The sequence below is a fragment of the Diospyros lotus genome, chromosome 4, assembly GCF_014633365.1.
Source record: "Diospyros lotus cultivar Yz01 chromosome 4, ASM1463336v1, whole genome shotgun sequence".
In the NCBI taxonomy this organism is placed as follows: domain Eukaryota; kingdom Viridiplantae; phylum Streptophyta; class Magnoliopsida; order Ericales; family Ebenaceae; genus Diospyros; species Diospyros lotus.
Window position 1 is genome coordinate 35,330,464 of NC_068341.1, and position 19,437 is coordinate 35,349,900.

General features: G+C 36.7%; 1 protein-coding gene and 1 long non-coding RNA gene across 2 annotated transcripts; both read right to left on the bottom strand.

Annotated features, from left to right (window-relative positions):
* Positions 1 to 37: 37 nt before the first annotated feature.
* Positions 38 to 5,377, bottom strand: LOC127800393 (uncharacterized). Its single transcript, XM_052334979.1, has 10 exons — positions 5,202 to 5,377; positions 4,154 to 4,479; positions 3,799 to 3,882; positions 2,918 to 3,403; positions 2,462 to 2,597; positions 2,206 to 2,368; positions 1,911 to 2,039; positions 837 to 1,031; positions 605 to 727; positions 38 to 415 (listed from the first exon to the last, which is right to left on the bottom strand). The coding sequence occupies exons 2-10, from the start codon at positions 4,407 to 4,409 to the stop codon at positions 305 to 307; spliced, it is 1,683 nt and encodes a 560-aa protein (XP_052190939.1). The 5' UTR covers positions 4,410 to 4,479; positions 5,202 to 5,377; the 3' UTR covers positions 38 to 304.
* Positions 5,378 to 13,847: 8,470 nt separating this feature from the next.
* On the bottom strand, positions 13,848 to 14,715 carry LOC127799049 (uncharacterized). The gene is made up of 3 exons (XR_008022527.1): positions 14,600 to 14,715; positions 14,258 to 14,318; positions 13,848 to 13,985 (listed from the first exon to the last, which is right to left on the bottom strand). It is a non-coding gene; the product is annotated as an uncharacterized LOC127799049 (long non-coding RNA).
* Between the last annotated feature and the right edge of the window lie 4,722 nt (positions 14,716 to 19,437).

The following is a 19,437-nucleotide window of genomic DNA, read 5'->3' on the forward strand; positions in this document are numbered from 1 at the left end:
ACTCTAAAACGACAACATCGTACGTATGCATGCATATAATAGCAGTAGTAGTAATGGATTTTTGATGTTATAACATCATTTACACACATTATGAAGATGAAGCCAACTTTTCTTCATACTCTATAGCAAACTCCTTTTATTTCTCCTTCCAATAATATTTCTACGACAAGGCTGGAATTCCATTCCATACATATACAATAATAATCCCCAAAAAAGAAAAAATCTCTTCATCATCCATACAGCAAGCAGCAGCAGCAGGTAGTCTTGGAGAGCTTTAATTTGTTTGTCGGATCCTCTTCGAAAATCATTCGTCGTTGGTTACCAGAGTGGGAATTTGGCCGTGATTGACAAAATCGATCTTTTTCAGTCTCGCACAGCATAGCATTCTCTCCGGCAGTTCTTCTGGTTTCTGCGCCTGCTCGCGGTAAACACAACACGGAGACCGCGTTAAGAGACTGTTCAATTCTAAAGATGGTTGAAAGGCAAAGTTTGATCATCATCATCTTCATCAATTGATAACGAAAGCTAACAGCCATTATGTTTAGACTTACAGGCCCATAATTTGAGATGATGTTGGGTGTAACAAAGTATAAGTAATACATACCTGGATTGTTAAACCCAGATCCAGTATTCCGTCTTTTAAACGTTCTCGGAATGCTTCAAGTCCCTTCCTCGCAATGTAGCTGAATCTATGAATGTCGAGGTCTACCTCAAAGTAATTGGGTCCCTGCAAAAAAGTGGAATGAAAATCATAACAAATCCTACTATCCACCAGTACAGGCATAGGCATAACTGTTAAGATATGCATGGGAAAGATGAGGTGTTTGTGTTTCCACCTGATAGAAACTGTGTTGGGGGCGTGACAGGACTGGCTTTTCATTGTAAGCATTTAAAAGCTTCTTTTCCGCAGAACTTGACACAAGTTCTTCTGGATTAACCACTCCAACCAAGATTTTTAGCCTCTCTCTGAAAGAAACTGTAGTTTCTTTGGTAAAGCCTTTAACCTTTTCCATATCGTCCTCCACCAATCTCTGTAGCATAAACCATTGTTTTAACCAACTGGAAGCACAGGGCTCAACCGAATTCAAGCCAAGCATTATACTCTTTTAAGTGCATAAAGATGAAACTGCATAATGTAAGCAACTAAACTCAGAATTCAAGCCAAGCATTATACTCTTTTACCCTGGTTGGTGAATGCAAATGCAAACTTATCGAAGCTTAATATATGTCTACCTGAATTTTCTGGTCACTCTATGGTGTGCACCTAACTGAAAATGATCTATCTAGGTAAATTCCTCACGAGATGATTTGTATAATTCTTAATCAGACTAAGTAGGATGTTGGACTCTGATAAAACAAAAAAATGGAGAAACGAATGAAATCCCAATCTTCCACAAGCTTGATTAGGTACACATGAGAGAAGAACATGACAGATAAAGTTGGAAAACCTCGTATAATATGACAGCCAATATAGGATTGAGGAAATCTACACATGATAATACATAGGTTGACCTGTCAACTGGCCTAGAAGTCTTATGCAGTATGAAAACTTAAGCAAACAGTTAGCTCTGTTTCAGTTTTGATCCTTGTTGCTTGTTTGTGATTGTAGGCACAGAAAAATTAACAATCTGATGGACAACCATCTAGTGCATGTAAGGAATACGGATGCATGTTATAATGATTGTATTTCTGAAACAGAATGCCAGCCCACCCCGCTAAAGGAAAGAGGGTAATCCAGTGAACATGGGCCTGGATGGTTTTAGATATCGGAGAAGAGGGCAGAGCCAAACACAGAGGACCAACAAAACACATGGCTAGCATGGACAAGCAAGAACAACGTCCCATACAAATGATAATAATAAGTTAATTCAACAGAATATGCTTGAACAATAATATTTAACCAAGAGTACCTTGATGCTTTCTTGAAAATGAGAAGAGATGTCTTTCTCATAGCCATCAGAAAGTTTGAAATAGAGAACAAGGCTCAAGCCCTCCCCATCAGCCTCACCAAGAAACATTGAAGCAGGATAAGTTGGCAACTGCCATAAAGCAAAATAAGTGCATGGTTAAGTACTGAGATACTGCTAAGAAGCCACGAGTTTTCAATTTTTAACCAATGAAGTTTGACGTACATATTCCACCAGGTGCAATGATACGAACTTGAAATAAAAAGTTCAGAAGCTAAGAGATGTATGGAAATAGCACCTGAATATTGACAATTAGGAGTGAGGGGAGCTTCCCATCTCCTTTAACAGAAGGAAGCTCGAGGTGCTGTGCGATGTGATTAACCTTTCTTGGGCACACAAACATATCAACACCAATTGGAGTGTATGGACTGGAATTTGGAGCAGAGCATTTCCGCTTATCTCTGCATAGTGACGTGTCAGACAATGAGATACTATAACAAACACTTTACCAAACACATTCTTTGTCACTGGTTACACTTTAAATGAACACATACTTGAAATAATTTTCGCCACGGAGCTTAAAATTCATTGGTTCAATCTCAGACCAACATCCTGAAGTTGGCTTCCCTTCCTGGCAACATGGAATTAGGTGACCTGCCCTAGGATGGTATAAGAATCTCTTTGAAGTACCTGCACAAATATGGAAATGCTTACGCGCAGTGTTAAAGTATCATCTCAAATTAACTGCATTTGAACTTTTCAATAACATAAAACCAAACCGACAGTTATCTATCATTGCATTAGGTAAAATAATCAATTAGAATGTTTTTTATTTAATATAGAATCAAATGCACCGATAAGTTAACATTATATATTGTATGTAGAGAGAGATACTTAAGGTGTCAGCTGAAGTATACTTCAATTTAACCATTTATGCAAACAGATTAGGCTTTGCCAAGCTACAACCAAGAAAGTAATACTACAGCATTATGAATCAGCAGTATGCTTACTATATTCATTGGTTTCCTCTCCATCAACAGACGTCCTCTTCAATGAAAGCCTAATAACTGTTGATTTCCTCCGTTGTGCTTGTTGGGCTGGACTTGTTGCACTAACTGTCCTGTCATTAAAGCTTACAGAAGGAACTAACCTAGGTAAGCTGGACATCAAAAGATTCTGATGTTTTTTCTCTTCTAAGTCGTGTTTGTTTTCTTTTGCACAGTTAACGCTTCCATGAGATTTGTCCAGTAAATTCTTTTTCTTGGCCGATAATTCTTCAGGCTTTCCCAAGCATGCAAGTTCATACCCCTGGGCACTTAAAAGTGCAAATCCATTCGAGTCCTTAAACCCATCTTTGCTCATAAACTTCTCTGGTTCCCCACCGTCAATTTTCATATACTTTTCGTGGTATTCCTGGATTAACCTGTTATCTACAAAGCATGATGAAGTTCCATACTGTAGCACTTGGCTGGTTGAAACACGGGGGAAAGACTCTGCTGGAGAAGAGGAATAAAAACATTTGTGAGATATGAACAACCGAAGCTAGTTACTTCATCAATTAATCATCAGTACACAAAGTGGCCTGGAATAGTAATGAGCACATGCACAAATCTACCGAGATGTGAAGAAAAATCTTCCAAGTATTTTGTGAATATAAGCACATTTAACATGTCGGCCCCTGAGTTCCGACAGCTCAAAGAATGTGAAAACATTGCCGCTAACTCACTATTTAAAGATATCTCAAAAATTTAATAGAGCTATTAAATTAAAGCAGCTTAAGCTCATTGGCACACGTATGCTGCCATGTCGGATACATATTATGTTTTCAGTTTTTCTATGTAAGACACCGCTCATCTTTCAAACATTATCAAGAAAAATCGACCTTTCTTACCTCCAACCACACTGCTGAAGTCATCATCTGGGTCAGACTCCAGAATACTAAGTGTGTCAAACCACGCCTCCTCTTGACAAATTACTGCAAAAACGAATTTATTGCGTCACTTCCAACTCAGTAAGCCATCTCCTTAAACAAACCCAGAATTTACAATTAGAATAACTAGGTTCTATATCTTTCCCCTGCTCAAAATCTAAAACACTTCCTTTTGTTACAACCAAATAGTTCCTCTTTCTCTAGTTTGCCAAAAAAATGATAATTGGTCATCCAATCAAGTAGAATCCCATTGCTCTGAGGTCAACCAAACTCAAAAGCCAATTAAAGTCTCTAAAATTTGGAAGAGAGAATATACCATTAGCATCAAGCTGACTGCTGTGCCATTGCAACTGGGTGACATGGAGTGTTGAATTGGAAACCTCAGCTTTTCTCCGGGTGGTGGTTGTTTGTACAAACTCACTAACAGCAAAATCTGTTATAAGAGCTCCTGAATTACCAGCCCGTCTCCGTTTTCCATCAGGATTAAGCTTTCCATGCTTTTTCCTGGACTGGAGATGGTACTTCCTCCTCAACTTAACCGGGTTGGCCGGTGTGGATAGACAAGCACCCATTGTGAATAGCTTTGTTCCACTAGTATTCACAATGGATACTTACTGCATATGTCATGCCAACCTTACAGTTCTGCAACAACAAAATGAGGAAGCAGCCACATTACCAATCACTTACACCGGCCAATCTGCTACATCTCTTTACAATCGATTCGGGCAAATATATATCATATCAAAGCAATGTACCATGTAATATCATACAATGTAGGAACAAAATATACAAAAAGTGTATTCTCTGTAATTTGATCTGTAAATGCTAATAGCCTATCTATAGAGGCAGATTACCATGAGATAAACCGTACTCAACTCTCAGATAAAATCTACCAAAAATCAGAGATAAATGTTGGATAAATCTAATCAACTAAGATAATAGCATCTTCAACAACGAATCCTAATTAATTTGGATTATCAGCACATACACCACTAAATCATTGAGAGCTTACCTTAATGTCCGCAGCCAGGTCAAAATTCATACAAAACTTACAAGAAACGGATCAAACAAAAAGATACATGAAAAGGGGAGGACGAGGGAATTGGGTCCACATGCATTGAGCAAAAAGAAGACAAAAAAACCAAGTCTTTTTCAGAAGATAAAAGTAAACAAACGTAAATAGGAAACCAAAATTTAAAAAAAAAAAAAAGAACATATAATAAATCGTGGATCATACGATGATGAGGAAGCAATTAAGCTATTATTAAGATACAATGTTGAAAGGGACGGGCCCAGAAAACGGCTGGGAAAAACGAAATCAAGGCAAGGAGAGACGAGAGATGATTGATGAAAACAAAGACAACCTGAAGCGTGGGGGCATTGGGGGATTATTATTATTGTTGTTGTTGCTATTATATTGTCGTTGAGATAATTTGAATCGTCTTTCTGTCTCTCTCTCTGAGATAGCCGCACCGGCACCGGAGAGAGACACAGAGTCCGAGAATGGGTCCTACTCCGGCTATGGCGGTCCGAAAATGCAAACCCGAACCAGCCCTTTCTGATTGAACTCTCCCTTATTTATTATATAGATGAATTCTGCGGGACACAGCCACAACCACAGCCATAGCCACGTCCTTACATTTTTTTTTCTTTTTATTTACTTTTTTTCCTTCGGATTTTTCTCTTGTTTTTTACTATTTGGATGATTAGTTTTGGTCTCGGAGCTTCCTATGTTTTTACTTCTATTTTTGTCCATTTGCGAACAACCGTTAATGTTGTACAAATAGATGTACATTGATTAGCGTTTATGAACAACTTTTGTTTTTTCAAATTATAGAAAACACAGCCAATTTGTGAATCAAAACTTCTTCTTTTTTATAATATTCTCTCTTCTCTCTGGTGGCATGGCATTTAAAATTAAGCTATGTATTTAGTAATTATTAATTTTGTTTTCCGACTTAGCCAATTCAAGATCCAAAAATAGCATGTTTTGACACCATTTGTGGTAAATGAAGGTTCCATGCATAGGCACCAGTGGTTCTGCATGGTCCATGCACCCCGCCTATCTATTATTCCTTGTCCAACAATCTACTCTCTTTTTTTCTCAGATTTTAAAATTTTATCATTCCTAATGTTTTTATTAAAAAATAATTAGAACACAATATACTTCATGAACTTATTAGTTTATATTTACGGTTTTTTTTCATTTAAAAAAAAAAAGAACTTTCTAAGAATGAAAGCATGTAATTTTATTTAAACTTTTATTATATAGTTTTGAAATACATGTCACATAATCTCTCGTAACATATATATATATGTTAATATGCCAATATATATATAGTATAATAAGGTTCAATTTGAACACTCTTCCCTAGAAACAACATCAAATGACGTGAAAATTTAAGAATGGGATTGGGAGGTGAAATGAATCTTGCTAACTTAATTTAATTTTAAAGTGAGGAGCTAGTTTATTATTGGCATATTAACATATATATATATATATATAATAGCATAACTTAAAAAAGTATTCCTATAGTTGCAAGTTAAAAATAAAAATCATAATTTGGAAAATAAAATGAATATTATGTTAAATCATTAAAAAAGTAAGCCTATGCATGAAAGATTAATAAAATTTAAACTTATTCTTATGGCACAATAATAATATATACAATAAATAGCATGGCATGCCACGGTTAATTATTTGAGAAAGTTGAAAGTGATTAGAGCGTTAATTAATTAATTAATTGGGAAAGGCCAGTGAACATTTTCACATGGGCAATGAACAAGTTGATAATTAACTTCTTTTATTTTTAATTAAGGAATTATTAAAGAAATATATTTGATAATAATAATACAATTGAGTATTGAGTGCAGTGCAGTTCAGGAAACCTCAAAGCGTGCGCTAAGTCTTTAATTATGGGAAATTGATGAGCTGGGTGGGTGATAGTGGTACATCACCAGATCTGCTTAGGTATACATACAAGTGTGAGGACTGGGAGATAATAAACAATTAATTGAATGCTTGAATTTCCGCAGCTGTGAGTTCAGATGGAATTAATGGGCACATGCTGCCCCTCCAGTATTATCCGCTCAGCCTCACTGAGATATTATACATATATATATATATACAGAGAGAGAAAGAAAGAGAGAGAGAGAGAGAGAGAGAGAAGCAGATGATGATGGAAAGACGAAGAAGAAGAAGACAGAAAGGCAGACAGTATTTTTGAGGGGCGAGAAGTAGCACATGATCCTCTCTAATAGGAGCCATTTTGGTTCACTCAACCACCACAAACCCCAACAACCATAATTAGGGCTGGAATTTAAATATTACGTAAATTTATAAAATTATATTTGAAATTTGTTTAAATTACATTGATAATTTTATATTTAAGTTTAATCCATATAAAGAGAGAAGACAGAAATATAAGGAGATTTAGAGAGGGGCCGTGCAAAAGAGGATGGAATGGTGGTGTTTGCAAAGAGGTTGCAATGGTGTTGCCAATGAGACACAATGGTGATGCAAAGGGGTTGCAGATGAGGCGTGATGGTGATCATATATAGTCCTTTGATGGGAAGCAATTTATTCATCTTCAAAGACCTGGTTTGTAACGATGTTGGCTCATCTTTGAACTAAATCAAACTTCTTAATTAGGTAGGGTTTGATTTAGGTTCAAAGATGAACAAATTAAATACCCGTTTATCTTTAATCTCATTTTAAAATTTTTAGGTTCAATTCTCCAATCGAGATTGAATCCATCACCAGTGGGCATAATGGGGTTCTTTACCATCCTCGACCTTTGGTAATGAGAAAGATTGATCTCCGATAGGTAAGTTTTTGCTAATTGTTGATAACGTGATAGAGTGGAGAGAGAGAGAGAATGAGAGGGAGGAAAGGAGATAGAAAAATATTTAAAATACAAGGGCAAAATGGTCATTTGGTGTAGTTTGTTATCCTCAAGGGAGGTTAGTGTTATTTTAGAAAATATAAGGGTGGTCGATGCAATTTTAAATATATGAAATTTTTCCTTAAGCATTTTATGTAATAAGATTATTAATTTGGATTATTTTATAAAATCAAATCTTACTATTCATTCAAATAATATGTGTTTGTTCCTTTCGTTTTTCGCTTAGCTTAGGACTATGATACTTGGTCAAGGTTCAACCAAGTATTTTGAGTCGAATACGGGTTCATACCAAGTATTTTGACTACATTTGACCCTTGCATCTATACACAATGTATGTATGTAAAAGCAAGGGTTAAATTTTGGTTAAGATGAAAAAAAAAAATTATCCTTTTGCCTATACCAGCTATCTTTTAGAAATTATGTTAAAACATGTTTATGAATTGTGTTAGAGTTTTTGAAGTATAATTATTTTTTCTTAGGATTTTGCATGGATTTTGAAACTGACACATTATTTAATCAAACTTAAATTTATTTGGGTCAAACTTGTTCAATTTTACTTTATCATTGGGTCATTTTCGTGTTTAACTTTCTCAACAAATGATTCGAGTTTGAGTTTATACAGAACTTAACTTTCTCAACAAATGATTCGAGTTTGAGTTTATATAGAACTTTAATGGAAATGCTAGGTTGACATTTCAAGTTGACACTTGAGCAACACTCAACCTAAACACTTCCTTCTTCATTCTTTAAATGGCCAAACACCATTAACCCAAATTACCCCTCCAAATCTATAATTTGTAAAGCCAAGTTGAAAAAACCTTAACCCGCTTTCTTCCCAAAACCCTCTTCTTTGCCCATAGCCAACCATCGCTTGCCACTTCCTATAATAGATAGCTCTTCATTTTCATTTATTTTTCAATTTTTTTTTTATATCAACTAGGTTTGCACAACGAGTTTTTACTTAATGAAAAATCCCATGGTTTCCTAATTGCTCAACTCGCATTTGAGATAAGTTCAACGTCTTGGTTTGGGACAATTTTCTTAATATGAGTGGTTAATTTAATTTTTCATTTTGCCTTATTTCTTGATTTCTTATAACTTGAATTCTTTGACTTTAAACATTTGTAATGATGAGTATACCCCGTTCTTGATTGAATTTTGTAGGTCTAGATTGTGGTTCGTGTGACCTACTTTGTCTCGATAACTTTTGTACCCTTTTAGTCAATTAAAAGTCCATTTCGAACAACTGAAAGCTCATCATCACACTTTGGAAGACTAAACTTGTTATTTTGCTATTGATTTTAGCTTTGATAATGAAAAACGTTACTATCTTATAATGAGAGAAATATTTTGTTTTGTTTTGTCTTTATTACCTGACTCATTTTATTCATTGATTACGGTTCATAATGAAAATCAATTTCAAACATTTTTACTCTAGTGAAAAACATATCTCGAGGGCCTTGAAAAATCAAGTTTTTATATCATAAGATTCATTTGAATTTGTTTTATCAAAATGAGTTTTAAAATGTTGGGGAAATGAAGCAAAAATCTTTTAAAAGCAAAGGACAAACTGTCGATCGATTCTAAGGAATAGTCGACCATTTTTAGCCTTATTGTCGACCAACTTTGATAGTCTATCGACTGATCAAAAGTTGGCTCTCGGTCATAAGAGGTTGATAGTCATTGCATACAAGTCGACCGTTTTTTAGCATGTCTATTATTTTTTCTCCTCATGTTGACTATGTTTCAAATTTTTGTACTAACCTGTTGATCGATTATTAGAATCTATTGACCGTTTTTCTTGCACACTTTTCAACAGCTAGTTCTGGAGCTCATTTAATACCCCCCAACTACCACCAACGGCCATATTTTTCAAATGGCTCATCAAGCACTATAAATTCAAACTTGGTGGAGCAATTAAGAGAGTTAGAGAATGCATCGCAAGCATTCAATTACCCCAACTACTCTCAAGTGCTCAAGGTGTTTTACATTTTTCTCTATTAAGGCTGTGTTCTACCATTATATTTATTGCTTCAAGTTTTATAATTATTTTAAGAGAATTTGTAATTGAGATATTCATCTCTTAGATTTTCTCTTATTGTAATCTTGTTGTATTTTCCTACCAAGTGTGCTAGAGGGCCTATTTTGATAGCAAGATGTTGTAATTCATAATCTTGGGAACTAGAAAGCCCACTTGTGATCAAGTAAGAGGATTTAGTGAAGTTTTTAAAATCTTTAGTAAAAAGTTAAAGTAGTGGAATATTAGGTCATTTAGCTAAATCACTCAAAAACTATTTGTGTCTAGCTTGCCTTTACTTTCATAGCATTTATCTTATCAAGCATTTCTATCATTCTCTTTAATTTGCACTAAATCCCCACTTTGAGGCAGAAAATATTCAATTTAAACCAAAGTTTTTAATCACCTAATTCATTTCCCCTCTTGCGTTGTGGGGCCATTACTAGTTAATTCTATCAAAATTCACTAGTTTGGTCGACACAAAGTTCACTAGTTTAATATTTACCCTCATTACCACACTTTGATAGACCAAATTCATCTATTTAGTTTACCAAAGTCAACCAATGTGCCTGCTTGATGTCCAAATGATGTCAAATTTTTCATGAAATTTTGACATATTATAGCTCTTTTCATGGGCTCTCTCTCAACATGTTTGGATTGAAATCAACCTTATTTACCCTATTACATTTCTTAGTCATGAAAAAACATTTTGATTTTTGACAAAAATCCAATTTGCTTCAAACCTCTCATTTTTTAAATGTTTCTTTGTTGTCAAACTCGACATTTTAAATAAAACTCATTTTATCAATAAAATAAGAATCTCCAACGTAGACATTCTTTTAACCATAATAAAAGTTCCATCAAAGTCACAACTGTTAAATCAAAACCTCATTCATGTAACATTAAATACAACCCGAAAAACAAATATTTATCCTATAAAACATGTTACATCATATAGCATGCTCTTGTAGTCATCTCAAATTAGGGACTACTCTAATGGCCTCCATTAGTGGTAGCAGCCCTCGAATCATCTAAAATTGTGGAGAATGCAAATTCTGAGTCTTTATATTAGGGATGTTCAAAAAATCCGCTGGACCGCGATTTTCGGCCGAACCGAACCGACCGATTTTTTGAATGTGTGGTTCGGTTCGGTTTGGAAATCTGCCAAACCGCAAACCGCGCGGTTTGGCAGACCGGTGGTTCAGTTTAAAACCGAACCGCCCGAGTATATATATAATATAATTAAAAAAATAAAATATAAAAATATAAAATAGCTAGGGCCGGGGGTCATCGGCCTCCTTCCTTCCTCTCATCTTTCTCTCCCCTTTCCCCCAAACCCTAACCCGAGCCCACCCACCCGCCGTAGTCTCTCTCCCCTTGGACCTTCGGATCACCGGCGATAGGCGCCAACCTACCAGCGAGTGGCGACCCCCACGTCGCAGGCTCTGGTCGCACTTCGCAGTAGACCAGATGCTTATCTTGACGTCTACACCGTTGCCTCGCAGCAGTTCGACTCTGAGCATCCCATCTCCTTCTTCCCCCATCGTTTCTGATAGTCGATTCGCCGGTTGCTAGTATCACCTCTTGACACCGTCGTTGCCTTGCAGTAGTCCCGTCGCCTTCTTCCCCCTTTTCGATCGCCGATTTGCCGATTGAGGTAGACTCTCTCCACATTATATTGTATGTTTTAGGTAGATTAAATGATTAGTATTCAGGTTGCTAGAGGATTGTTCATAAGTCTTGGGCTGGCAAAATAAGTTGGGTTGAACAGAATAGAAACCATCTTTGTCCAAGACCAGAACTAGGGGAGATGGCTATTGTGTTTCAATAACAACTAATTTTAGTGTAATTTTAATTAATATATTTAATAACGTAAATAATTCTAGTGTAATTTTAATTTAATCTAATTAATGTACTTTAAATCTGAACCCGCAAAAATCGAACCTGAACCGAACCGCAAACTGCGGTTTGGTTCGGTTCGGTTTTTCGCACCAAATCAAACCGATCGGTTTGATTTGGTGCAAAATCGACTTTACGGTTTGGTGTTTTAAACCGGTTTAAAATCGGCCAAACCGAACCACGAACACCCCTACTTTATATGAATGAGTCTCTAGATCTTCTGTCTGAGAATCTTATTCTCAAGGTGTTGAGACTGTGTAATAGAATTCTCTAGTAACAAAATATCTTAAACTATCTCGTTCAAGCATGGGAACTCCGATTAATCAAGTATGGACTAACACAGGGGTTACTATCTCGTTTAGTATAGGGATACTAATGGAAGGATAGTGTGTCACACGCCATATGACATAAGATATCACTAGTAAACATATGGGTGGTCGTTAGGAAACGATTATCCGAATGTGACACTGATGACTGGCCACATGGCCTGGTGGATAATAGCCATGTCATCAGGTTTTGATAGTGTGTTGATCCTTAGACTTGAACCGACATAGTTGTTTTGTGTATTGGTATACAAGATTTTCTAATAAGCTGAACCATCCAATTGAGAGGTGGGAACGCTCATCTATGTGGTTTCGTATTGCTAGTATATGAAGACATGTGTTAGCAATAGAATCTGTCGCCTTTGTCAGTATTTGATGGGGTAAACTGATAGAAAATAAGTACTAGGACACACACCAAGAGGGGGGTGAATTAATGATTTTAAAAAGAAATGTTGATTTCAATATTTTACACAATGTAAAATAGTGTTATAAGAAATAAGTGAGGGATGTAAGAGAGCTAAAAGGAAATTAAATGAAACAAGTGCACAAGAACACAAAGATATATAGCGGTTCGGCTTATCCAAGCTTAGTCCACTACCTTAACTCCTCACTAAAATTTTTTTAACTCAATCCACTAACACCCTCTATTTAAACCAGGTAGGTCCTCTACTCCAAAGACTAGGAAAGAATACAACCTCTTATCACCTAGATAGGCCCTCAAGTTCTACAAGCTTGGAACAAATGAATACAAAAGTAAAATGAGAGTTCTAAGAGCTTAACCTCTTAGTTACAAGTTTTCTCAATGAAAATTTAAGGTTAGAACATAGATAGATACAAAAGAAGCACAACCTTTACACTTGGTATGAGAGAACACAAGAAAATTAAAACTCTATCACTTCTTAGACACTTAGTAGGTTGAGTATTAAATCATCTAAGAGCTTTGAATGATGTTTCAACCACCTATTTATAGTTGATGGAGAGATGAGACAAGAATTAAACCGTTGGTGGTAGTTGGGAGCATTAAATGCATTAAAAAAACTGACCATCATGAGAACCTACGAAACAAACTGTTGATAGATGGAAAAGGTTAGTCGACAATTATAACATATAACTATAGTATTGAAACCATCTCAAATGTCTCTTATATTCCTGACCTTAAAAGCAATTTGTTGAGTGTGGGACAACCACAAGAGAAGGGATATGTGGCTACAATCAAAGAAGGAGCCTATGATATCTATGATCCTAAAAGAGGTTTAATTGCTCATGTGAAGATGAGATCAAACAGATTCTTCCCTCTACAAATCAAGAATGCTTGCATTTGCCTTATGGCAAATACGAATGATCCAACATGGCTTTGGCATTACAGCTATGGCCATTTGAACTTCAACAGATTAAAAACTCTCTCATAGAAGCATATGGTGACAAGCCTACCTCATATTATTCTTCCCTCCAATGTATGTGAAGAATGTGTGGTTGAGAAACAACATTGTGAGCAATTTCCCAAAGAAAAGGCATGGAAAGCCCATTGTGACACCCGTAATCTTAAGAGCATGATTAACAATAATAATATCCATATGAAATTCAAAGTTTAGCGCAGACGAAAACTTGAGAAACAAAACTTTAATAAACTTAAGTAAAGTTTTGAACATAATAAGATTCAGAGTATTTTTCGTGTAAATATAAAGTTTGATACTGAAAACATGGCTTCAATAGAAGAGATGAGGACTTAGCAAATATCATAGCATCCATATCGAGAAAAACCGGACTTAAAATGAGACTTGGCTCTGTTCATAAACTTATATAAGGTTTAAGAACGTATGGTGTAGCAATAGTTTACATCTATCATAAGAGTGTAATATTGAAAATCTTTCTAATACAAGAAGAGAGAAACATCATTTTGACTATTAAAATTTATCTTCAAATAGCCACTAGATTTACATAAATCCTTTTTAAAGGAGCCACCATGTTCTACGTCCTTTCTCCAGTCTCCTCATTCATAATCACCTGGGGGAGAAAAATATGGGATGAGATTCTTGCGAGTCTCAGTAAGTACAAGAGAACTATCATATGTATTTAAACAACTCATGACATAACATAACATAACATAACATATGGAGACACGAGAGGTTCCACCAACTACAGGGGCACGAATCCTCGTGCGTAGCGCTACCGAGCTCCGGTCCCGAAACTTGCGTGAACATAACATAACATGAGGGACCACATAACATAATTCATGGGCATGCTTAAACGTCATAAATAGTTCATAATGTACTTACCTCAACTTGGTTGGACAAGATTTGAATGTTTAAGGCTTCACACCTTACTGGGTTTGTATTTCTGTAGACAAAACGCGTATTTTCGTGAACTAAAACTCATGTAATCTTATATTGGATTGTAGATAATCAAATAAGGGGTTCATATGTGAAATATAATGGAAAAAGGGGCCTCCACGCGCCCCAAGAAGAGGTGGCGCCTATTTTCGCATCTTGGGGGCAGATTTGACACCCTTTAGTATTTTTGCTATATCTTTCTCATTTTAACTCCGAATCGACTTCCGTTTGAACCTACGGACTCCTGTTTCAGTCCTCTACATGATTATAGAAAGAAATCATACTTACCTCTCCGATTGGAAGACTGTTGGCAGATCTTCGCGGCTGTCCACTTTCCAATCAAGTCTTTTTTTCCTCTCTTCTTTGCTTTTTCTTTGTTCTTTCCTTACACTTGCTTTCTTTCCTCTTTTCTTAGCTTCTCGTAGCCTTAATTCCTTCCCTTTAAATAGCCTTTAAATGACCAAATCCTCAAGATTTTACTTGGCCTCCAAGTTGCTCATTTTCCATCCTAGTAATTATTACAACTTTGAATTTTCTTCAATCTTCCAATGCAAGCTTCTTCTTCTTCTAATCCTAGGTCACCAAATACACCTTCAAGATAAGCCTTATCATCTTCTTCCCTTGCAAGCTAAATCATAGCCAATCCTAACCTTCCAACTTTAGACTTTTAGAATAAAGACTAATCATCACAAACTTTGAATATTTCTTTCTTTGATTTTAGCTTCCCATACAAGCTTCTATTCTCTTCCAATCCAAACCCTCACGTGGCCTCCAAGATAGTCTCTACTTCTTTTGTAAGCCAATACAATTCTTACAATTTAAGTCTTCCAAGTCAAGTCTTCCAAGTTAAGCCATTCCAAGACTTTTGTGTAAAATTCATCATTACAAAGACTTTAGGGTAAAGTTCATCATTACAACTTCCAAGCTAAGCCATTCTAAGGCTTTTAGTGTAAGCCAATCTCTTTCTTCCAAGGTAAGCCATTCTAAGACTTTTGGGGCAAAGTTAATTATTACAACTTCCAAGCTAAGGCACCTTAAGACTTTAATTGAAATCCGGCCAATAGATTTGTGCCACGCCATCGTTGACCTTATCCTTAAACACCCAATAGGATGCTTCCACCTCACAAGGACACTTGGAGGGTATTCATTGGCTAATCCTTGATATTTTTGGTTAATATTTTGGCTAGTTTACCAATATTACACTTGTGCCCGAGTTTTCCAAGAATTTCGCTCTTACCCAGACTTAGTATTTACGATTTTGCCATTACTTTGAAAACTAAGTTTTTATCTTAGGATTTTCGTAACCACTTGAAAGTGTCTCATTTCATCATATATCTGAACTTAAATATCCTTGGTATATATCATAATTGAAAGTTATTGGATATTACATATTTGAACCGAGAAAGGAAATAAACAAAATCTCGGGTGTTACACCCATAGACCATTGGAGTTGATCCATTCCAATATAGTGGTCCTATTAACCAGGTATCCAATGGAAAAAAGAAATACTTTATTTCCTTTATTAATGACTATTGTCAGAAAACTTGGGTTTATTTCTTATAGGAGAAATCTGGAGCTTTTACAGTATTCAAAAGTTTTAAACCTTTGGTAGAGAATGAAGTTGGGAGAAGCATCCAAACTCTTCATACTGATCGTGGGGGAGAATACACGTCACTTGAATTTGCAAAATTATGTAATGAGTATGGTATAAAAAGGCAGTTGACAAAAACCTACACACCTCGACAAAATGGTGCATCGGAGAGGAAGAACCAAACTATTCTGAACATGGTAAGAGGTATGTTGACAAAATGAAGAATTCCCAAGAGTTTTTAGCCTAACGTAATGAATTAGAGCATCCATATTTTTAATCGGAGTCCCACACATGCTGTTAAAAACATGACACAGCAAAAAGCTTGGAATGGATGGAAGTTAACCATTGATCAATTCAAACATTTTGGGTGCATTGCATATGCACACATTTTAGATGAGATGAGGAATAAATTAGATGACAAAGGTGTTGTAGTCCGAAAATTATGACAATAAAAATTTGTAAAATAGGAAAGTTGGAGTCGAGATAGAGCGAGGTGTACAGCTAGTAGGAGTCTGCTGGTGGAGATAGGCGTTGGGTAGTTTTGGTTCTCGATGTGCTGACTGAGATCATAGGTGGACCTCTGAGAGCATCCTCGGGAGCTCCTATAAGTGGTTTTTTGTGTGCTCGGGACATATCTGCACTCACAAGGACAAGTTATAAGGCACGTGGGGATTCCTCACCCACGTATGCCCTCTGATGCTTAAGTCAGTACGAGTAGAAGAATAGTACATTAGTAGCATTCGAACGGGCTTAAGAAGAATCCCCCATGGAGGGCCGAACTGCCTAAGGGGTCATCCGGGAGAAGGTGAGCCTCATGGCGGGCCGCCGAAGCAGGTTCTCAGCCCTTAAGGGACCTGCTCGGGCGCAGCTCCAGCCTTAGTAAGAGATGTCTTGAGAGGGCTCTTACTTGACCATTGCTCCCTTAAGGGATATATTGTGTTACACGGATGCTGACATATTATAATACATTTTGTAGGTGTATCACATGCGAAATCATATAAACATTATATACATTATCTAACATTATATACATTGTCTCGTGACCATGCCTCTAGCTGAAGCCACATGCCCATATATGCATATATACATGCACTTTACACAATACATATCAACCTTAGCATATTATATAAGATCATCCCAATCTATAAAGCCACATCACTGGCCATCACACAAGCATATATGACATACTTATATATTCATAAATAGTTTGGCCATCACGCGGGCATTATACACACATATATATAATATATATCAGAAACAGGGGCGAGGAAGAAGCTTGCGGGAAGAAGGCTCTCGGGGAGAGGCCTTCCCAAAAGGGCTAGAGCGATCATGCTAGAAGAAAGCTCTCGGAAAGAGGCATTCCTGAGAGGGTAGGTAAGCTCTCGGAAAGAGGCATTCCCGAGAGGGCAGGCTGCAGCCTTGTCGGAAGAAAGCTTCTTAAAAGGGAGCTGCAACCGTGGCCGAGAAAGAAAGCACGAGAGGGAGAGCTTCTCGGAAGACCTTGCCGAGAGAAAGCGCGACCACACGCTGAGGGGCTTGCACCTCTTGCCGAGAGAACGCAGCTCTCTTCGAAAAAGTTGCTAGCATTGCTGAGGGACACCACCACTTCTAGGAGAGGCTGCCATTGCCGAAGGACCTGTAGTCACTTCCGAGAAAGGTTGCTCTTGCTGTCGAGAAAGAGAGAGACCTCTTGAAGAGGCTTAAACAAAGCTCAGGAATTCTATGGCACAACAAAAAGAGAAAAATGTGTATTTATTGGGGTTAGTGAACAATCGAAAGCCTACAAATTGTTTAATCCTATCACAAAAAAGATTATCATTACCCAAGATGTTGTCTTTGATGAGGAGAACACATGGAATTGGTCACATTGGACAGTAGCAAATACCTATTAGTTTTGAAGAAGAAGAAGAAGAAGTAGAAGAAGAAGTAACATTAATGCAGTTAACTCCTTCTGTTGATACTACATGTGACTCTAACGAAGTCCAGACATCAATAGCAAGCGTAAGACCTCAATGCACGACAAAGAGACCAGCTTGGATGATGGACTATGTAAGTGGAGATGAACTTCCTAATTAAGATACACTTGTCCACTTTGCACTATTTACAGATTGTGTTAATGTAGTTTTCGAAGAAGTAATAAAAAAAGCAAAGTGGTTGAGAGCTCTGGATGAAGAAATCAAGGCTATTAAGAAAAATGACACCCAGGAATTGACAAATCTTTGCAAAGAATAGAAGACAATTGGAGTCAAATGGCTTTATAAAACAAAGCTGAATAAAGATGGAAAAGTTGATAAATACAAAGCCTGATTCGTTGCAAAAGGGTACAAGTAAGAATTTGATATTGATTACAAAGAGGTGTTTGCTCTAGTTGCAAGACTTGACACTATTCAATTAAAGGTATTGATGAGTGTATTGGAGAGCCTAGTTTAGCGAGAATCTCGATGGAATATCAGTGGGTTCCCTTTACATGTTCCCATTGCAGGGTATTTAGTCATAAAGTTTCAAATTGTCCCAAGGTTCCTACTCTAGCTCCAAAGACTTCTATGGTGTCAGATATGGAGAACCAAAAAGGAAATGGGAGTGCTAGTGGGTAGGTTCCAAGAAGCAAGTTAACGGGTAATGTATTAAGTAAGGAATCCCCTCTTGTGTCTCTTCATGCGATTGTTGAGCATGACTCTAGGGTTATTTTTACTCATCATAATGATATAAGGACCTAGTTTGAAAATCGATTTTGTACTCTTATGGAAGAAGAGAGGGATGTTCCCCTTATTGGTGATCTGGAGGGGTTTATGGAAGGGTTATTTGGAAATGGTGGCTTGGCTATTGAAGAAATTGGTAAGGGTGTTGGTATAGAAGATGATGTTTCAATATATAATAGGGCATATAGTTTTGGGTTGGAATATGTGTTGGTGAAGACCAAGTCTCAATGTAAGAGAGAAAGGAAGAAGAAGAACGCCCTTGCTCAGGCTTAACATAGTTCTAAGGATGCTCATCCTACGGGTGTGGATCCTATGCGAGGCATTCTTTTATTCTTTCACTGTCATGTGTTTCTCTAGTTTGTGTTAGCTTGATGTGGGGTGTTTGTTTTTTTGTCTGGGTTATGCCTTAGCGTAAGCTGTAGACGTTTTGCGGTTTTTTCTATTTAATTCATTTTTTACTTGCAAAAAAAAAAAAAAAAAAAGATATTGTATGATTGGTGTTATCTATAACCACCTAGAATTCATGGCTCATTTATTAATTGGATGTGAATTCATCGTTTCTGCATGACATTTTGGAAGAAAAGGTGTACATTGAACAACCCACTAGATATGTGAAGCAAGGCCATGAAAATCAGGTATACAAGTTAAAGAAAGCATTATACGAATTAAAACAAGCTCTTAGAGCTTGGTACAGTCGTATAGATGATTATGTTTCAGTGGAAGGTTTTCTTAAATGTTCGTATGAGCACACACTCTACACCAAGCTTGAAGAAGATGGGAAGATACTTATTGTGTGTTTATATGTTAATGATCTCATATACACCAGTAATGATGAA

What these genes read in the sequence shown, in the direction of transcription:
- LOC127800393 (XM_052334979.1), bottom strand. Translation starts at nt 4,409, where the DNA reads ATGGGTGCTTGTCTATCCACACCGGCCAACCCGGTTAAGTTGAGGAGG. An exon ending in CAGTCAGCTTGATGCTAATG is followed by an intron (nt 3,883 to 4,153) that starts GTATATTCTCTC and finishes TCGTTTTTGCAG; the next exon opens with TAATTTGTCAAGAGGAGGCG. An exon ending in CCCAACACAGTTTCTATCAG is followed by an intron (nt 728 to 836) that starts GTGGAAACACAA and finishes ACTTTTTTGCAG; the next exon opens with GGACCCAATTACTTTGAGGT.